At 37.8% G+C, this 20,022-nt stretch overlaps 1 protein-coding gene across 2 annotated transcripts; it reads right to left on the bottom strand.

Moving 5' to 3' along the window:
• Positions 1–4,559: 4,559 nt before the first annotated feature.
• LOC309501441 (uncharacterized protein) lies at positions 4,560–19,537 on the bottom strand. 2 transcript variants are annotated; one of them, XM_082173550.1, is made up of 10 exons: positions 19,297–19,537; positions 18,159–18,401; positions 15,404–15,464; positions 15,074–15,331; positions 14,735–14,934; positions 13,865–14,107; positions 7,641–7,701; positions 7,310–7,567; positions 5,294–5,493; positions 4,560–4,836 (listed from the first exon to the last, which is right to left on the bottom strand). In XM_082173550.1, the coding sequence occupies exons 1-10, from the start codon at positions 19,345–19,347 to the stop codon at positions 4,576–4,578; spliced, it is 1,836 nt and encodes a 611-aa protein (XP_082029676.1). In that variant the 5' UTR covers positions 19,348–19,537; the 3' UTR covers positions 4,560–4,575. The 2 variants fall into 2 exon arrangements, with proteins under 2 accessions (XP_082029676.1, XP_082029677.1); XM_082173551.1 differs by having other exon boundaries at positions 13,865–13,987.
• Positions 19,538–20,022: the final 485 nt, after the last annotated feature.

Below are 20,022 nucleotides of genomic sequence, written 5' to 3'. Positions count from 1 at the left end.
TTTTGTTACTAGTAACAAATAAAAAATTTTGCCATTGACTTCAATGGGGATCTGTCATTCAGATATCAACTATTCAGTTCTGACTAGTATGTATTCCAATTGTGACTAGTACATATATATTAGATACTAGTAGTTATTTATTAGGTACTAGTACTTATTTTTTAGATACTAGTAACTATTACTAGATACTAGTATGTATTCAACAAACACTAGTATTAAGTCATTAGATACTAGTACCTATTAAATAGATACTAGTACCGATTAAATAGATACTAGTACTTATTCATTAGATACTAGTACTTATTCAATAGACACTAGTACTTATTCATTAGATACTAGTACTTATTCATTATATACTAGTACCTATTAATTAGATACTAGTACTTATAAATTAGCTACTAGTACTTATTCAATAGATACTAGTAACTATTTATTAGATACTAGTATTTATTCCAAATGTTACTAGTAAGATTTTTTATTTTACTAGTAAGATTTTTAATTGAACTATCCAGTGGCATTTCTGACTAGTCATAACATAAGACGAGTAAAAAAGCAGTTGTGACTAGTAAAATAAAAAATCTTACTAGTAACATTCGGAATAAATAATAGTATCTAATAAATAGGTACTAGTATCTATTGAATAAGTACTAGTATGTAATTTATAAGTACTAGTATCTAATTAATAGGTACTAGTATCTAATGAATAAGTACTAGTATCTAATGAATAAGTACTAGTATCTATTAAATAAGTACTAGTATCTACTGAATAAGTACTAGTATCTAATGAATAAGTACTAGTATCTAATGAATAAGTACTAGTATCTAATGAATAAGTACTAGTATCTATTGAATAAGTACTAGTATCTAATGAATAAGTACTAGTATCTAATGAATAAGTACTAGTATCTATTGAATAAGTACTAGTATCTATTGAATAAGTACTAGTATCTAATGAATAAGTACTAGTATCTACTGAATAAGTACTAGTATCTAATGAATAAGTACTAGTATCTAATGAATAAGTACTAGTATCTATTGAATAAGTACTAGTATCTAATGAATAAGTACTAGTATCTATTTAATCGGTACTAGTATCTATTTAATAGGTACTAGTATCTAATGACTTAGTACTAGTGTTTATTGAATACATACTAGTATCTAGTAATAGTTACTAGTATCTAAAAAATAAGTACTAGTACCTAATAAATAACTACTAATATCTAATATATATGTACTAGTTACAATTGGAATACATACTAGTCAGAACTGAATAGTTGATATCTGAATGACAGATCCCCATAGAAGTCAATGGCAAAAAAAATAATTTGTTACTAGTAACAAAAGAATAGTTACTAGTCACTATTGGAATAAGTACTAGTATCTAATGAATAAGTACTAGTATCTATTTAATAGGTACTAGTATCTAATGAATAAGTACTAGTATCTAATAATAAGTACTAGTAACTAATGAATAAGTACTAGTATCTAATAAATAAGTACTAGTATCTAATGAATAAGTACTAGTATCTAATGAATAGGTACTAGTATCTAATGAATAAGTACTAGTATCTATTGAATAAGTACTAGTATCTAATGAATAAGTACTAGTATCTAATAAATAAGAACTAGTATCTAATGAATAAGTACTAGTATCTATTGAATAAGTACTAGTATCTAAAGAATAAGTACTAGTATCTAATGAATAAGTACTAGTATCTAATGAATAAGTACTAGTATCTAATGAATAAGTACTAGTATCTATTGAATAAGTACTAGTATCTAATGAATAAGTACTAGTATCTAATAAATAAGAACTAGTATCTAATGAATAAGTACTAGTATCTAATGAATAAGTACTAGTATCTAATGAATAAGTACTAGTATCTAATAAATAAGTACTAGTATCTAATGAATAAGTACTAGTATCTAATGAATAAGCACTAGTATCTAAAGAATAGGCACTAGTACCTAAAGAATAAGCACTAGTAGCTAATGAATAAGTACTAGTACTTAATGGAATAGATACTAGTATCTAAAAAATAAGTACTAGTAGCATGAAAATAGAGACTAGTCGGTTTAAATGATTAAATGTTAAAACGGCTTGCCATATATTCTTCCTAGGACAAATGACGTCACTTTTGCCATTCATTTGTATGGGGTTTATCATTACAGATATCTACAATTCAGTTGCAGATATCCACTATGTGAATTACGGATATCTGCAATTGAATTGTAGATATCTGTTATTCTAGTTTGAGATATCTTCAATTTGATTCTGACTAGTCATAACTCCAGTTAAAGATATCTTTAATTCACCTCAATTCAAGATATCTACATGTTCATTTTCAGATATCTTAAATTAAGTTTTGACTAGGCGAAATTACGTTGTAGATATCTGTAACTGGAGTTATGACTAGTCAAAATGGTGTTGTAGATATCTCAAACTGGAGTTAGGGATAGTCATAATTTAATTGTAGATATCTATTATCAAGTTATAGATATCTTGAAATGAATTTTGATTAGAGATATCTGAAATTTGAGATATCTGTAACTTTCATTCTGCCTAGTCAAAATGTAATTACAGATATCTTGAATTAGAGTTTTGACTAGGCGAAATGACGTTGCAGATATCTGTATACAAATTAGGCCCGCATCACACTTTAGGCGGGAGCAGAGCGAGTTGTTCAAATCATCAAATCACATAGCACCTGTAACTGTTAACTTGTAATTAGCAATGATTAGCACCATGTCGGAGCAACCAGAGTTTTTAATCGTCTTTTTAATGCTGTTAGATACTGTTTCAAATTGAAAAAATAAAATAAAAAATAAGAACTAATCTGAACTAAGAACTTTTTTTTCTCATCTAAGGAAGTTAATGTTATTGTACTTCCATGGCAAGAATAGCATGCATGTCAGCATCTTTATTAAAGTGAATTAGTGTGAATCTCTTTCACGCATAAATCTTAATGCAACAATAACCTACGTCATTTTAAGCATGATCATAAACATAGCATTGCAACATTTTTTTTTTTTTTTTTATATAAAATATTGTATATCTTTTTTTTATTTGTATATAAAAACATTTTCTGGTGTTATTTTTCGATTACAGCCAACGCCATGACTGCTTTTTTCTTCTTCCATTCATAGAAATAAGGAAATGAACCCACTTTTTCTTTGATTATGGCGGGGAGGGGAAATCTATATCTAAAATAGAGCAACGTCATGCACAATAATTTGCACTAGTCATAATGACGTTTGAGATATCTTTAACTTTCATTCTGCCTAGTATGGCAAGCCGTTTTAGCTTAAATTGTACCCAGCGTTACTCGTCGTAATTGCATTTTTACTAGTAAGAATTCAATTAGAGAGCTCTACAATTCAATTCTTACTAGTAGCAATTACAATTAGAGAGCTCTCCAATTCAATTACTACTAGTAAGAATTACAATTACAGAGCTCTCTAATTCAATTCTTACTAGTAAGAATTACAATTACAGAGCTCTCTAATTCGGTTCTTACTAGTAACAATTCCAATTAGAGAGCTCTACAAATGAATTTTTACAAGTCATATGTCTCCATTGACTTCCATTCATTTTTAATTACGGAGCTGTACAATGGAATTGTTACTAGTAAGAATTACAATTAGAGAGCTCTACAATTGAATTGTTACTAGTAAGAATGCAATTGCAGAGCTCTTTAATTAAATTCTTACTAGTAACAATTTAAATAGAGAGCTCTCTAATCCAATTATTATGACGTGTGTACGCTGATGACGTGTGATGTCTGCGCGAGCATCGTACGTGGAGGTATGGAAATACATACGTTGACAGGCAGGTAGGAAATCGTGATTGGACCAACATTTTACGGTCCTATGTCTTCCACAGACAATATATATATATATATATATATATATATATATATATATATATATATATATATATATAGCCTACACACACACATATAAATACATTTAGACTACTTAACTTAGTGATTGCCTATCGAGATGTGAAGAAACTTTCATCCAGCATAATAAAAAATGTTTTGGAACAAATCGCCTACCCTGCCTTTAATTATCGGCTTTATGGCAACTGTAAATGTTATGAATCAGCAGATGGAACTGTTGTCGATGCTCAGATTGAATCTTTTCCCTGCATGATCAAAGGAAACCTTTTTCAGAGCTTCACAAGGCTTTATATCTAATCTACTTTATACTGGAATTTTGATTTTAGTAGTCAAAATCCAAAATCAACGCAACGGTAGCAACATAGTGTTCTCACATGACAATCTAATAACTGTTTTTCCCCGCTTCCAGATTCCCATGGGCTGCCTTGAGAATCCGTAAAATGATTTACTGGCAGAAAGCGGCTCATAGTCTTCTGATTGGATAAACAAAGACTCTGACCGCGGTCACATTTCTTTTAAGCATTAGTGAGAAAGACGTTATTATTACAGAATCTATTTGAGTGATATCTGTCAGTTAATAATGACATTTGTTGTGTATGCCTATGCAAAGTCTATGCTATATGTAGGCCTACTGTAGCATGATATTAAATCTGTTATATTTTTCAATGTTCATTCACTTTGAGCTACTCACCAGCCACTTGAAGTTAAAGGGCACAGTTATTGGTGCACTAGTGGAAATGGAGTTCTGGTCTGTGCTGAATGTTTCTGTCAGTCCAGTGCCATCTGAACATGCCAGCCTGTAAGAAAAGACATCCTGCGTGTAGTTCAGGCAAACACGGAAAAATCCCTTACATTCTCTGGACTGTTTACACACACTGCTGTTGGTGGTTGTGAAAGAGTGAACCTTCAACTCAAACACACCAAATGATTTGACCTATAAAGATAATATGATGTGAATATGAGAACACTACACATATAGAATAGTTACAATAGCAACGATTAATCACGATTAATCACATCCAAAATAAAAGTTTGTGTTTACATTATATATGTGTGTACTGCGTATAATTATTTTGTATAGGCCTATATAAATACACACATATGCATGTATATATTTAAGGAATATTTGCATGTATATGATGTATATACATCATTTATATTATAAATAATATACATATTTTATATATAAATAACACATTTTTCTTAAATTCTTCTTTATATAGGCTATACAAAATAATTATACACAATACACAAACATATATTATGTAAACACAACATTTTATTTTGGATGCGATTAATCGCATATTTTTGTATTTCAGATGTTTTCTTCCCCATAGCAGTCTATTATAAATGAAAACACAACCAGGAAAACAGAATTTCTGAATTCATACATTTTGACCCTTGTCACACAACGTGCCATGCCATCCCAAGTCACACCTGCACTGCCTGGGATATGTGCAGGTGCCATGCATGCACCCTGGATCGGGTTTACACTCATCACAGCGAGGGCCCAGCCACCCAGAGAAGCAATGGCACTGACCAGGGGCCACACAAATACCATGTGTCCCACCACAGCCGGATGAGCAGATAGCTGAAAATATATATATATCTAAATTTAATAATAAAAAAATAATAATAATAAAAAAAAAAATATATATATATATATATATATATTCAGAATCATATATATCATATATGTATATATATATATATATATATATATATACAGTGGGTACGGAAAGTATTCAGACCCCCTTACATTTTTCACTCTTTGTTATATTGCAGCCATTTGCTAAAATCATTTAAGTTCTTTTTTTTTTCCTCATTATTGTACACACAGCACCCCATATTGACAGAAAAACACAGAATTGTTGACAGTTTTGCACATTTATTAAAAAAGAAAAACTGAAATATCACATGGTCCTAAGGATTCAGACCCTTTGCTGTGACACTCATAAATTTAACTCAGGTGCTGTCCATTTCTTCTGATCATCCTTGAGATGGTTCTACACCTTCACTTGAGTCCAGCTGTGTTTGATTATACTGATTGGACTTGATTAGGAAAGCCACACACCTGTCTATATAAGACCTTACAGCTCACAGTACATGTCAGAGCAAATGAGAATCATGAGGTCAAAGGAACTGCCTGAAGAGCTCAGAGACAGAATTGTGGCAAGGCACAGATCTGGCCAAGGTTACAAAAACAATTCTGCTGCACTTAAGGTTCCTAAGAGCACAGTCGCCTCCATAATCCTTAAATGGAAGACGTTTGGGAAGACCAGAACCCTTCCTAGAGCTGGCCGTCCGGCCAAACTGAGCTATCGGGGGAGAAGAGCCTTGGTGAGAGAGGTAAAGAAGAACCCAAAGATCACTGTGGCTGAGCTCCAGAGATGCAGTCGGGAGATGGGAGAAAGTTGTAGTAAGTCAACCATCACTGCAGCCATCCACCAGTCGGGGCTTTATGGCAGAGTGGCCCGACGGAAGCCTCTCCTCAGTGCAAGACACATGAAAGCACACCTGAAGGACTCCAAGATGGTGATAAATAAGATTCTCTGGTCTGATGAGACCAAGATAGAACTTTTTGGCCTTAATTCTAAGCGGTATGTGTGGAGAAAACCATGCACTGCTCATCACCTGTCCAATACAGTCTCAACAGAGAAGCATGGTGGTGGCAGCATCATGCTGTGGGGGTGTTTTTCAGCTGCAGGGACAGGACGACTGGTTGCAATCGAGGGAAAGATGAATGCGGCCAAGTACAGGGATATCCTGGACGAAAACCTTCTCCAGAGTGCTCTGGACCTCAGACTGGGCCGAAGGTTCACCTTCCAACAAGACAATGACCCTAAGCACACAGCTAAAATAACGAAGGAGTGGCTTCACAACAACTCCGTGACTGTTCTTGAATGGCCCAGCCAGAGCCCTGACTTAAACCCAATTGAGCATCTCTGGAGAGACCTGAAAATGGCTGTCCACCAACGTTTACCATCCAACCTGACAGAACTGGAGAGGATCTGCAAGGAGGAATGGCAGAGGATACCCAAATCCAGGTGTGAAAAACTTGTTGCATCTTTCCCAAAAAGACTCATGGCTGTATTAGATCAAAAGGGTGCTTCTACTAAATACTGAGCAAAGGGTCTGAATACTTAGGACCATGTGATATTTCAGTTTTTCTTTTTTAATATATGTGCAAAAATGTCAACAATTCTGTGTTTTTCTGTCAATATGGGGTGCTGTGTGTACAATAATGAGGGGGAAAAAAAGAACTTAAATGATTTTAGCAAATGGCTGCAATATAACAAAGAGTGAAACATTTAAGGGGGTCTGAATACTTTCCGTACCCACTGTATATATATATATATATTGGTTGTTTTGATGTTAATGGACAACAACAACAAAAAAACTCTTACGTTCTGCACAATATTTGCCTTTCCATTCAGGCAAGCAAATTCTGTTTCCAGCGGCATCACAGTTAAAGTGACCGAACGGGTCATCTCGTGGGAGGCAGAAATCAGAGCACTCATCGCCATAGAAGAATTCATTACACACTACGCGGTAGGAAAAGCGCAGTTTACTTTGCTCTCCAAGATGCACATCCTGGGACCATTTCTCACCAATAGTAAGATTTCTTTGTGTGGCAAAGTAGCTAATCATACTGTTTAGATTCTCTAAAAAAACAATAAATGCATTATTAAAAACTGGTCTGTAAATAAAATGTGAAATAGAAAAAAAGGGGCTTACCTTTTGACTGATCATTGGAGGAGTCTGTGTTCCATGCTTCAATTATCACTGAGACAGTTCCCTGTAATGACAGTAGTTATTTTGTAACACCGTGCTACACTGGCAGCTGTGGCCTTGCACTCAAAGAAAATGCTCCAAATCCATTTGTACTGTTGTCGAATGTAGCGCAAGACCGTTAATAAGAAATAGAATGGAGTGTTAGTTTAGGCTGTCCGTGTCGTCGCTTTGGGTGACAGGTGAGCAAAAATTCATCATCTCAATGTCACAGGTAAGAATTTAAAAAAAAGATGTCTGCAAACACGAACAGCGAACTTAACTTTATATTAGTTGTGTTACATATGGCACCAAGGCTCCAATGCATATATCAAAAACCTTTACTTAATTGTTGGACATTTAGTTATTGTTTGTTTATGATGTAAACTCTGATGTATATACTCTGTAAGAAATGGCATCTGCAAGAACAATCACATAGCCCACATATTAAAGGTAGGGTAGGCGATTTTCAGAGAGGCTAGCAATAGCGAGCTAGCTTTGAAAGCATAAGATCACACCCTCTCTTCAGAGCGCACTCCAAAGCCATGCCTCCTTCAAAACACATGAACACGTAGAGCAGGGAGCAAAGCATCAGGAGAGACGGCGTTAAACTACCTCATGTCTCAAAGCACATAACATTACAAAAATAATAAACATTAACAACTTAAAGATCGCTGACCTGTACAAATACTGCTGCAGAATTATTTCTGCGTTGATATGTGTTCCCATTGAAACGCATAAATTCGAGTAACAAACCGCTCCCATAACATCATGGGTTTCCATCTCTTCCAAATTACAATAGTTATGGTGAGAATGCTGGTTGTTTTGGTTCAGGAGGAACTGTAAAAGGTGCTTCTGTTTCGGTTGCGGTGCTCAGTGACTGACGTCTGTCTAACTCTGCATAGCATTAAACGAGCTGATGACGTGTGATGTCTGCGCGAGCATCGTACGTGGAGGTATGGAAATACATACGTTGACAGGCAGGTAGGAAATCGTGATTGGACCAACATTTTACGGTCCTATGTCTTTCACAGACGATATATATATATCGTCGTTGCCAGGTTGCGAGGAATTTACACTCAACGGTTGGCACCAGGACCAGCACTCTGTCCCCCAGCTTAAACTCTCTGGGTTGAGCAGATCTGTTGTAGGAGGCTTGCTGTTGCCGTTGAGTGGTCTCCATGTGTTCACGCATCATGGGATAGATGGCCTTCATTCTCTCCCTCATGGCCCCGATATGCTCGATCAGGGTCTGCTGTTGGCATGGCTGCTCCTCCCAGGCCTCCTTGGCGATGTCCAGCAGTCCTCTGGGTCTGCTGGAAAGCAAGAGCTCAAAGGGTGAAAAACCAGTAGAAGACTGAGGTACCTTTCTCACCGCAAACAGTAGGTATGGTAGCAACTGATCCCAGTTGCGCCCATCTTCCCCAACCGCCTTTCGCAGCATGGATTTTAGTGTTTTGTTAAAACGTTCGACTAACCCGTCCGTCTGGGGGTGGAAGACTGAGGTTCTCAGCTGTTTGATCTTCAGTAAAGCACAGAGTTCTTTCATCACCCTGGACATGAATGGAGTCCCTTGGTCCATCAATATCTCCTTTGGGATTCCCAGACTAGTTGAGAGAAGGAACAGCTCCTTGGCGATTTGTCTGGATGTAGCCTTCCTCAGCAGGATGGCCTCAGGATACCGGGATGCATAGTCCAGGATGACCAGAATATACTGATGCCCCCTGGAACTTTTCAGTAAGGGCCCAACTATGTCCAGTCCAATCCTCTCAAAAGGAGTTTCAATAATGGGCAAGGGAATGAGCGGGTTTCTATATGTGGGCTTTGGCGCCACCTGCTGACACTCAGGGCAACTACGACAGTACTGCCGTGCAAAGGCAAAAGACCGTAACTTCGTTTTTGGTCGAAAATGAGTTATTTATATGTTTGGCACATTCAAGACTTCCTTTATCATGTGGATGAGTATCTTGAATCAATTCCGTTGTTTTTTCGAGAAAATAATGAGTTGTCTTAACAGTAACTTCCAAAAGCCCATGAGAAACAAAGGCAGAACACCGTAACATCAGTTACCGCTCTTTGGCTTTGTTTTGGAACGCTCAAATTGAGTTACGGTGCTCTGCCTTTGTTTAGCCGCGCGTCAATATGAAGTTACTGTGCCGGTGTTCTATCAAATAATGCTACCTACCAGATTGTATGGTTATCATCCTTTGTTTTAATGTCCATTAAAATTAAAATGACGGTGTAGCCTGTGTACTTTGTACAGCTGCCATCAGTCCCTGTAAGTTCTGATGTCTTCAGAGCTTTGTCCTGCATAAACGCGGTCAAAAGATTTAGTATGGTCTGAAACCGCTCCATCGACAAACGTGCGATAGCAGATGAATACAACCAAGAACTAAAGCCCCGCCTCACCCAGTTCAGGTAGCGGACCTAGTTGAAACACTCATGCATCTAGCTGGCAGACTGCCAAAACTTCGCCGGCGACTTCAGCCCCGCCCTAAACACGGTCGGGCCAAGGCTGGACTAATATATCTATGGAGGTATTTTGTCATGTCAAATGTATTAATAATGCCATCAGAATGCAACCAAAGCACAGGATAGCAATAGATGGCTATAAATAATTGTAAATCATACAAAATAAATGCCATGATCACTAGATTTTATACAGGTGTTACTATAATGATTTTGTTAATGGTGATCGGCAACCAAATATTGATAATGTGGAAGTTACTGCCTTTTGCCTTGGCATGACTTCTCACTTTTTGCTGACAATACAAAGGCAGAGCACAGTAACTTAAAAATAGTGGTCAAAAGTCAAGTTTGAGCTCAAGATTTTTTTATGTATATAATTGTCATTACTAAAACATCTATTTGCCAGATTTCCAGTGTCCTACCTATAATTAATTTGGCGGGACAACTAAAAATCTTTAAAGTCATTTTTCTCAGTTCCACACTCTAGCGACTTAAGGTCTTTTGCCTTTGTAGGGCAGAGTAGTTCTCTATCTCTTTGTGTACTCCAGGCCAAAAGAAACGTTGCATGATTCTTTCCTTAGTCTTCTCTACCCCTAGGTGGGCCCCTAGCGGGTGCGTGTGTGCTAGGTTGAGTACGGTGGCCCGATAGGGCTGTGGTACGAGGAGCTGTTCATGCATTTCATCATTTTTCTTTACTACCTGATACACTAACCCCCGGCTTACTGCGAAATAGGGGTAAGTAGGGCTTGTCCTATCCCCTAGCACTACTCCCTCTAACACCTGCACATTTCTTAAGGCATTTGTAAGAGTGGGATCTTGTAACTGGGCCGTACCATACTGGCCTGTGAGAGGGGGAAGCTCTTTGGTGCCTTGGACATCTTCCTCACTGGAGATCGGAGCACTTTCCTGGGCCATGTTTTCTTCTCCCGTGTCTGGACCAGTCTCTGTGTCAGCCTGGGCACCTGCCATCCCTGCAAGAGCACAGGCTGGAGTGAGTGATCCTGAGGGTTGCACTTGAGTATTCTCAGGATGAGTCTTACCTCTCTGCTTCCAAGGTACACGGACTAGCCTCTCCTGAGTCTCTCTCCACAGCGGGTGAAAGGCTGGGCAGTCTCGTCCAATTAGGACAGGGACGGGTAGGGAATCAACCACACCCGCCACCGTGAGTATGGTTCCCCGGGCAGTGGTCATTGTGAGTTCAGTGATGGGGTAGTCTCTGGTGTCTCCATGGACACAGGAAACTGGGAGGACTTTCCCTGGGGTCAGACACGATGGACCCACCAGGTCCTTCCGCACCAGGGTGACCCGGCTACCAGAATCTAGCAAGGCCTCTACGTCATGGTGATTCACAGTCACCGGGCAGGTGGGGGGTCGATCTGGGGTGCCATCTATGACTCCCACAAGCGAGGCAAAACGGTGGGCAGGTGGTGAGCTGGAGGACTCAGCAGTGGGCATAGGTTCATCCGGCGGTTTCCCACACTGCCAGGAGATGTGTCCCATCTCCCCACACCGGTAACACTGTCGGGTTTCACTCTCCCGGAGTATTCTTCCTGGACCCGGCTGGTTTCTGGCTCCCCCTGGAGCCTGGACAGCTCCTGAAGTGGCTGGGTTGGAAACCTTGGGGTTCTTTGGACTGGTTCCTCCCGTCTGTGGCGAGGACGCACTCGTGGGCTCTTTTCTGGAAGCACGAAGCATCTCTGCTGTGGCCTGGTACTTTTCTACAGCTTCCACGGTTAGATCGGCCGTGGTCAAGGCCTGTTGACTGATGAACCGTTTCGCCCCATAAGGCAGGGCCCGTAAGTAACGATCCACCACAATGGCCTCCACTACCGCAGCTGCCGTATTCTTCTTCGGTTCCAGCCATTTCCGTGTGATCCGGACAAGTTTGTGCATCTGCACACGAGGGGGCTGGTCTGGTTGGAATGTCCAGCTGTGGAAGCGCTGGGCCATACCAAACTTGGTGAGCCCATTTCTGCTGAGGATCTCAGTCTTAAGGGCATCATAGTCAGTCACCTGGTCGGGGGCCAGGTCCCGGACAGCATTCAGCGATTCCCCCGTTAGGAAGGGGGCTAACAGTTCAACCAACTGTGCCCTGGGCCAGGCTTCCCTAGTGGCCGTGGCTTCAAAAGCATGCAGGTACTCCTCAACGTCATCTGTGGCCCCCATCTTGGATAAAAAGTCACTCGCCTTTATTGGGCGGACATTCCGGACGGCCATCTGTTTCTGCAGCTGCAATTCCTCTGCCTTCAGAAGGTTGGCTCTCTTTTGCTCCTCCAAGAGAGCCACATTCGTTTGCATTTGGGCTTGCTGGCCAGCAAAAGGGCTTTCAAAATTTCCTCCATTTTGTTATGTGGGGGGCCTACGGCCAATTTGGAAAAGTGGGCAATCAAATTTTCAGTGTCCTCCTCTGACATGCACTATTAACGCTTGAGCAATGCCTGCATTCTCCACCATATGTGATGGCATGAGAGGCTGCACAGCTCTCAGCGGGACAGTTCAAGTAGTGCGAGGACACAAAGTTCAAATATAACCAAGGATTTTATTAAAGTTCTTGGGATATAACAGAAACAGCGTTCCAAATTCAAAAGTGTAACTAAGGATCAGGTTGATCTTCAACAGTCAAAACTTAAACGATGCCTCTTCTGATGGTGAAATCATAACCCCGATTCCCTTAGGTAAGTAAACAGTCTTTTTCAACCTTACTTCAGTCGGTGCTGCAGCCCGAGGCCAATTCAGCAATTAGTCCTTCAAATGTCTGGTAAGTGTTTCCAGCCTTCAGTATTCCTCGTGGAAATGATACTGGAGCGGTCTGGTCCTCCGCAGAGACAACAACCTGAAGCTTGTCTCCCAAACCTTAACTGACATTAACTGTGTCTCTAATCCTTAAAAAGCCCTTCAGCTCATCAGACCCTGATCAGTTTTAGGTGTGCGGGAATGTCGTGTATTGAGGAGTGGAGTTCCCGACTCCACCAGCAGATGGAACCATAGCTGTTTGTGGTTGCAGTCATCTCAGGGGAATGTAGCGCCCCTCCAGGACACAGCCTCTTGTGACATTACAATATATATAGAGCCTACACACACACATATAAATACATTTAGACTACTTAACTTAGTGATTGCCTATCGAGATGTGAAGAAACTTTCATCCAGCATAATAAAAAATGTTTTGGAACAAATCGCCTACCCTGCCTTTAATTATCGGCTTTATGGCAACTGTAAATGTTATGAATCAGCAGATGGGACTGTTGTCGATGCTCAGAGGCTTGAATCTTTTCCCTGCATGATGAAAGGAAAGCTTTTTCAGAGCTTCACAAGGCTTTATATCTAATCTACTTTATACTGGAATTTAGATTTTAGTACTCAAAATCCAAAATCAGCGCAACGGTAGCAACATAGTGTTCTCACATGACAATCTAATAACTGTTTTTCCCCGCTTCCTGATTCCCATGGGCTGCCTTGAGAATCCGCAAAATGATTTACTGGCAGAAAGCGGTTCATAGTCTTCTGATTGGATAAACAAAGACTCTGACCGCGGTCACATTTCTTTTAAGCTTTAGTGAGAAAGACGTTATTATTCCAGGATCTATTTGAGTGATATCTGTCAGTTAATAATGACATTTGTTGTGTATGCCTATGCAAAGTCTATGCTATATGTAGGCCTACTGTAGCATGATATTAAATCTGTTATATTTTTCAATGTTCATTCACTTTGAGCTACTCACCAGCCACTTTAAGTCAAAGGGCACAGTTATTGGTGCACTAGTGGAAATGGAGCTCTGGTCTGTGCTGAATGTTTCTGTCAGTCCAGTGCCATCTGAACATCCCAGCCTGTATGAAAAGACATCCTGCGTGTAATTCAGGCAAACACGGAAAAAACCCTTACATTCTCTGGACTGTTTACACACACTGCTGTTGGTGGTTGTGAAAGAGTGAACCTTCAACTCAAACACACCAGATGATTTGACCTATAAAGATAATATGATGTGAATATGAGAACACTATACATATAGAATAGTTACAAGATTTATATATAGCAACGACTAATCACGATAAATCACATCCAAAATAAAAGTTTGTGTTTACATAATATATGTGTGTACTGCGTATAATTATTTTGTATAGGCCTATATAAATACACACATATGCATGTATATATTTAAAGGTATAGTGGAGGATCTTTCCAAATTTTAGATAAGACCCGCCCTCTCCACTTTTTGAAAAGTTTGATTGATTCACCAGAATGATTGACAATTAGGAGGACCAATAGTATAGGTTACCCACCAGGAAGTAAAACATCCTCCGCTATACCTTTAAGGAATATTTGCATGTATATGATGTATATATTTATACATCATTTATATTATAAATAATATACATATTTTATATATAAATAACACATTTTTCTTAAATTCTTCTTTATATAGGCTATACAAAATAATTATACACAATACACAAACATATATTATGTAAACACAACATTTTATTTTGGATGCGATTAATCGCATATTTTTGTATTTCAGATGTTTTCTTCCCCATAGCAGTCTATTATAAATGAAAACACAACCAGGAAAACAGAATTTCTGAATTCATACATTTTGACCCTTGTCACACAACGTGCCATGCCATCCCAAGTCACACCTGCACTGCCTGGGATATGTGCAGGTGCCATGCATGCACCCTGGATCGGGTTTACACTCATCACAGCGAGGGCCCAGCCACCCAGAGAAGCAATGGCACTGACCAGGGGCCACACAAATACCATGTGTCCCACCACAGCCGGATGAGCAGATAGCTGAAAATATATAAATATATATATTTAATAATAAATAAAATAATAATAAAAAAAAAAAAATTATATATATTCAGAATCATATATATATATATTGGTTGTTTTGATTTTAATGGACAACAACAACAAAAAAAACTCTTACGTTCTGCACAATATTTGCCTTTCCATTCAGGCAAGCAAATTCTATTTCCAGCGCCGTCACAGTTAAAGTGACCGAACGGGTCATCTCGTGGGAGGCAGAAATCAGAGCACTCATCGCCATAGAAGAATTCATTACACACTACGCGGTAGGAAAAGCGCAGTTTACTTTGCTCTCCAAGATGCACATCCTGAGACCATTTCTCACCAATAGTAAGATTTCTTTGTGTGGCAAAGTAGCTAATCATACTGTTTAGATTCTCTAAAAAACAATAAATGCATTATTAAAAACTGGTCTGTAAATAAAATGTGAAATAGAAAAAAAGGGGCATACCTGTTGACTGATCATTGGAGGAGTCTGTGTTCCATGCTTCAATTATCACTGAGACAGTTCCCTGTAATGACAGTAGTAATTTTGTAACACCGTGCTACACTGGCAGCTGTGGCCTTGCACTCAAAGTACTCAAAGCTACTGAAAGAATGTAGCGCAAGACCTTTAATAAGAAATAGAACGGAGTGTTAGTTTAGGCTGTCCGTGTCGTCGCATTGGGTGACAGGTGAGCAAAAATGCATCATCTCAATGTCACATGTAAGAATAAAAAAAAAAAAGATGTCTGCAAACACGAACAGCGAACTTAACTTTACATTAGTTGTGTTACATATGGCACCAAGGCTCCAATGCATATATCAAAAACCTTTACTTACTTGTTGGACATTTAGTTATTGTTTGTTTATGATGTAAACTCTGATGTATATACTCTGTAAGAAATGGCATTTGCAAGAACAATCACATAGCCTACATATTAAAGGTAGGGTAGGCGATTTTCAGAGAGGCTAGCAATAGCGAGCTAGCTTTGAAAGCATAAGATCACACCCTCTCTTCAGAGCGCACTCCAAAGCCACGCCTCCTTCAAAACACATGAACACGTAGAGCAGGGAGCAAAGCATCAGGAGAGACGGCGTTAAACTACCTCATGTCTCAAAGCACATAACATTACAAAAATAATGAACATTAACAACTTAAAGATCGCTGACCTGTACCAATACTGCTGCAGAATTATTTCTGCGTTGATATGTGTTCCCATTGAAACGCATAAATTCGAGTAACAAACCGCTCCCATAACATCATGGGTTTCCATCTCTTCCAAATTACAGTAGTTATGGCGTGAACACATCATAATCTAAAATCATGCTAAAACTAAATTCGAGGCTTCTGGTCATTCCTAGGATATCTAAGTCCACTAAATGAGGGACGGCGTTTTCACATTTAGCTCCTAAACTCTGGAATTGTCATGAATGCTCAGAGACAAGAAGATCGATCCAAATGCAGCTTTATTAAATAAGGGTAATCCAAATTCGTAAACCAGTAAACAGGCAGTGGTCAAGGCAGGCGGCAATAAACAGAGTCCAATAAACAGTCCAGGGTCAAAACAGAAAACAAACACGGAATAAACGCTTGGAAATGCAGACTGACAGTACAACACAGGAATAAACGCTCAGAATTGAAAGCCAGGGCAATGCAATACTTCGCCGAGAAGTGGAGTGTGGAAGTGGCTTTTATGTGTGTGTGAATGAGGTGCAGGTGTGTGTAATCAGTGCAGTGCAGGTGTATGAAGTAATCAGTCCAGGTAGATGCAGGATGGGAATTGTAGTCTGAGTAAATATGATAGTCCGGTGTGGAGTGCCCTCTGGTGGCTCTCAAGGGCACTCCAGCTGGTGACCGTTACAGGAATAGTCTTCCTGATATTGTTCGAGGTTCAGACTCGCTGTCCCAGTTTAAAACTAGATTAAAGACGCATCTCTTTAGCCAAGCATTCACATAATGATTACCTTTTAAGTTAAATCGTATCAAATGCATTAATATTATGAACAGCAGCTATGCTAATTATTTCCCATCTGCTTTTCTGTTGTTATCTCGGGATGCTAGTCCCGAGGTAAATAGTTTGTCAGCTCCAGTTTGTATCCAGCCTCTCATGGAGACTTCAGATGCCCCAACACCCGTGCAGAGACGACTCGACGCCTGTGAAGAGACGACTCAACGCCAGCGATGTTATGCCCTAAATTAATACATGATTAACTAACTTTATTCTTTCTTTGTACATTTATGAAATACACTTTCCATAAAGCTGCTTTGAAACAATGTGTATTGTGAAAAGCGTTATACAAATAAATTTGAATTGAATTGAATTGAATTGAATAATCTTGTTGTTTTGGTTCAGGAGGAACTGTAAAAGGTGCTGCTGTTTCGGTTGCGGTGCTCAGTGACTGACGTCTGTCGAACTCTGCATAGCATTAAATGAGCTGATGACGTGTGATGTCTGCGCGTGCATCGTACGTGGAGGTATGGAAATACATACGTTGACAGGCAGGTAGGAAATCGTGATTGGACCAACATTTTATGGTCCTATGTCTTCCACAGACGATATACATATATACACACATATATACCGTAAATACATTTAGACTACTTAACTTAGTGATTGCCTATCGAGATGTGAAGAGACTTTCATCCAGCATAATAAAAAATGTTTTAGAACAAATCGCCTACCCTGCCTTTAATTATCAGCTTTATGGCAACTGTAAGTATTATGAATCAGCAGATGGAACTGTTGTCGATGCTCAGAGGCTTGAATCTTTTCCCTGCATGATCAAAGGAAAGCTTTTTCAGAGCTTCACAAGGCTTTATTATATCTAATCTACTTTAAACTGGAATTTTGATTTTAGTAGTCAAAATCCAAAATCAACACAACGGTAGCAACATAGTGTTCTCACATGACAATCTAATAACTGTTTTTCCCCGCTTCCTGATTCCCATGGGCTGCCTTGAGAATCCGCGAAATGATTTACTGGCAGAAAGCGGCTCATAGTCTTCTTATTGGATAAACAAAGACTCTGACCGCGGTCACATTTCTTTTAAGCATTAGTGAGAAAGACGTGATTATTCCAGGATCTATTTGAGTGATATCTGTCAGTTAATAATGACATTTGTTGTGTATGCCTATGCAAAGTCTATGCTATATGTAGGCCTACTGTAGCATGATATTAAATCTGTTATATTTTTCAATGTTCATTCACTTTGAGCTACTCACCAGCCACTTGAAGTTAAAGGCCACAGTTATTGGTGCACTAGTGGAAATGGAGTTCTGGTCTGTGCTGAATGTTTCTGTCAGTCCAGTGCCATCTGAACATGCCAGCCTGTAAGAAAAGACATCCTGCGTGTAGTTCAGGCAAACACGGAAAAATCCCTTACATTCTCTGGACTGTTTACACACACTGCTGTTGGTGGTTGTGAAAGAGTGAACCTTCAACTCAAACACACCAGATGATTTGACCTATAAATATAATATGATGTGAATATGAGAACACTACACATATAGAATAGTTACAAGATTTATATATAGCAACAACTAATCACGATTAATCACATCCAAAATAAAAGTTTGTGTTTACATTATATATGTGTGTACTGCATATAATAATTTTGTATAGGCCTATATAAATACACACATATGCATATATATATATATATATATATATATATATATATATATATATATATATATATATATATATATATTTATATTTATATATATATATATATATATATATATATATATATAAATATATATATGTATATATATATATATATATATATATATATATAGATAGATAGATAGATAGATAGATAGATAGATAGATAGATACATAGATAGATAGAAAGATATATGACAGGTTTCGTACAGGAAGCAGACAAATATTGTACAAAATACAATTATTAAACACATTATAGATATGCTTATAAATCAAGAACAAAGCATTTATAATTGTATTTATAAACTGCTTATTAATGTCTATTAATGCTTTATAAATGACAAATTAACAGTTTACTAATGCTTAACTAATGATTAAAAGCGTGCAGTTATTATAAAGTGTTACCCATAATTAATATTATATATAAATATTTTATATATAAATAACAAATTTTTCTTAAATTCTTCTTTATATATAGGCTAAAAAATAATTATACACAATACACAAACATTTATTATGTAAACACAAACTTTTATTTTGGATGCAATTAATCATTGCCCAGCACTATATATATATACATTAATGTAATCTTATACATATATATATATATATATATATATATATATATATATATATATATATATATATATATATATATATGTATATATAAGATTACATTAATGTAAGGATACTCACCAGTTGTGCTGATATCAAAACTAAGAAGTATGTTGATAAAAACTGAGCCATTGCACGTTTGCACGTCTGTCAGTTAAGACAAATAGTTGGGGGAAAAATACGGAAATTAAAAAGTGAAAAAACAATGTAAAATGTCAGCTCTCAAAGTAAAGAAAAGTGATTCCTAACTCCAGGGTATAGAGCGCTTGTGGTTTATAGAGACTTCAGTGTGGGAGTAGTGCACTATGCAAATAAAGTTGACAAACATCTCTGAACATTGAACACCAAACATCGTCTTACTACAGACTAGTAATATAAGCTGTATAACATCCTTGTTATGATGTTAGATTTTTCTGTGAAAGTATATGGGAACAGTATTGATGGCCTAAATGAATCAGTGAATCTTTTTATGAAACTGAGCAAAATTAATAATGTGAGTTTATTGTGGCTTTTTTTTTTTTTATTGTTTTTTTTTTCAATCTCAACAAGCACTTTTCAATACTGAAGCCACATTTTCAAAACTCTTCACACATTCAGCGAAACAGAAGTCTTTGAAGATCAAACTGTGAATAATCTTTCATTGCTTTCACACAAAATGCATTTAATGACCACATTTTCCAAAATCCATGAACACTTTTGTCATTCATACTTCACCATTAGCACATTTTTTTCTAACACTAACACGCTGCTTTCAAAACTGTTAAAAGCATTGAAATTAAATAATAATTATTCCAAACACAACTAACA

Source organism: Leuciscus leuciscus (assembly GCF_965113295.1).
Source record: "Leuciscus leuciscus genome assembly, chromosome: 6".
Classification (NCBI taxonomy): domain Eukaryota; kingdom Metazoa; phylum Chordata; class Actinopteri; order Cypriniformes; family Leuciscidae; genus Leuciscus; species Leuciscus leuciscus.
The sequence above is the reverse complement of the archived record's forward strand: the minus strand, read 5'-3'. Positions and strand labels throughout refer to the sequence as shown.

Coding starts and splice junctions, on each gene's coding strand:
- LOC309501441 (XM_082173550.1), bottom strand. CDS start 19,347: ATGGCTCAGTTTTTATCAACATACTTCTTAGTTTTGATATCAGCACAA. Junction 18,402..19,296: donor TTTTGATATCAGCACAACTG/GTGAGTATCCTT, acceptor TTATATTTATAG/GTCAAATCATCTGGTGTGTT. Junction 14,108..14,734: donor TGTGTGACAAGGGTCAAAAT/GTATGAATTCAG, acceptor TTATCTTTATAG/GTCAAATCATCTGGTGTGTT.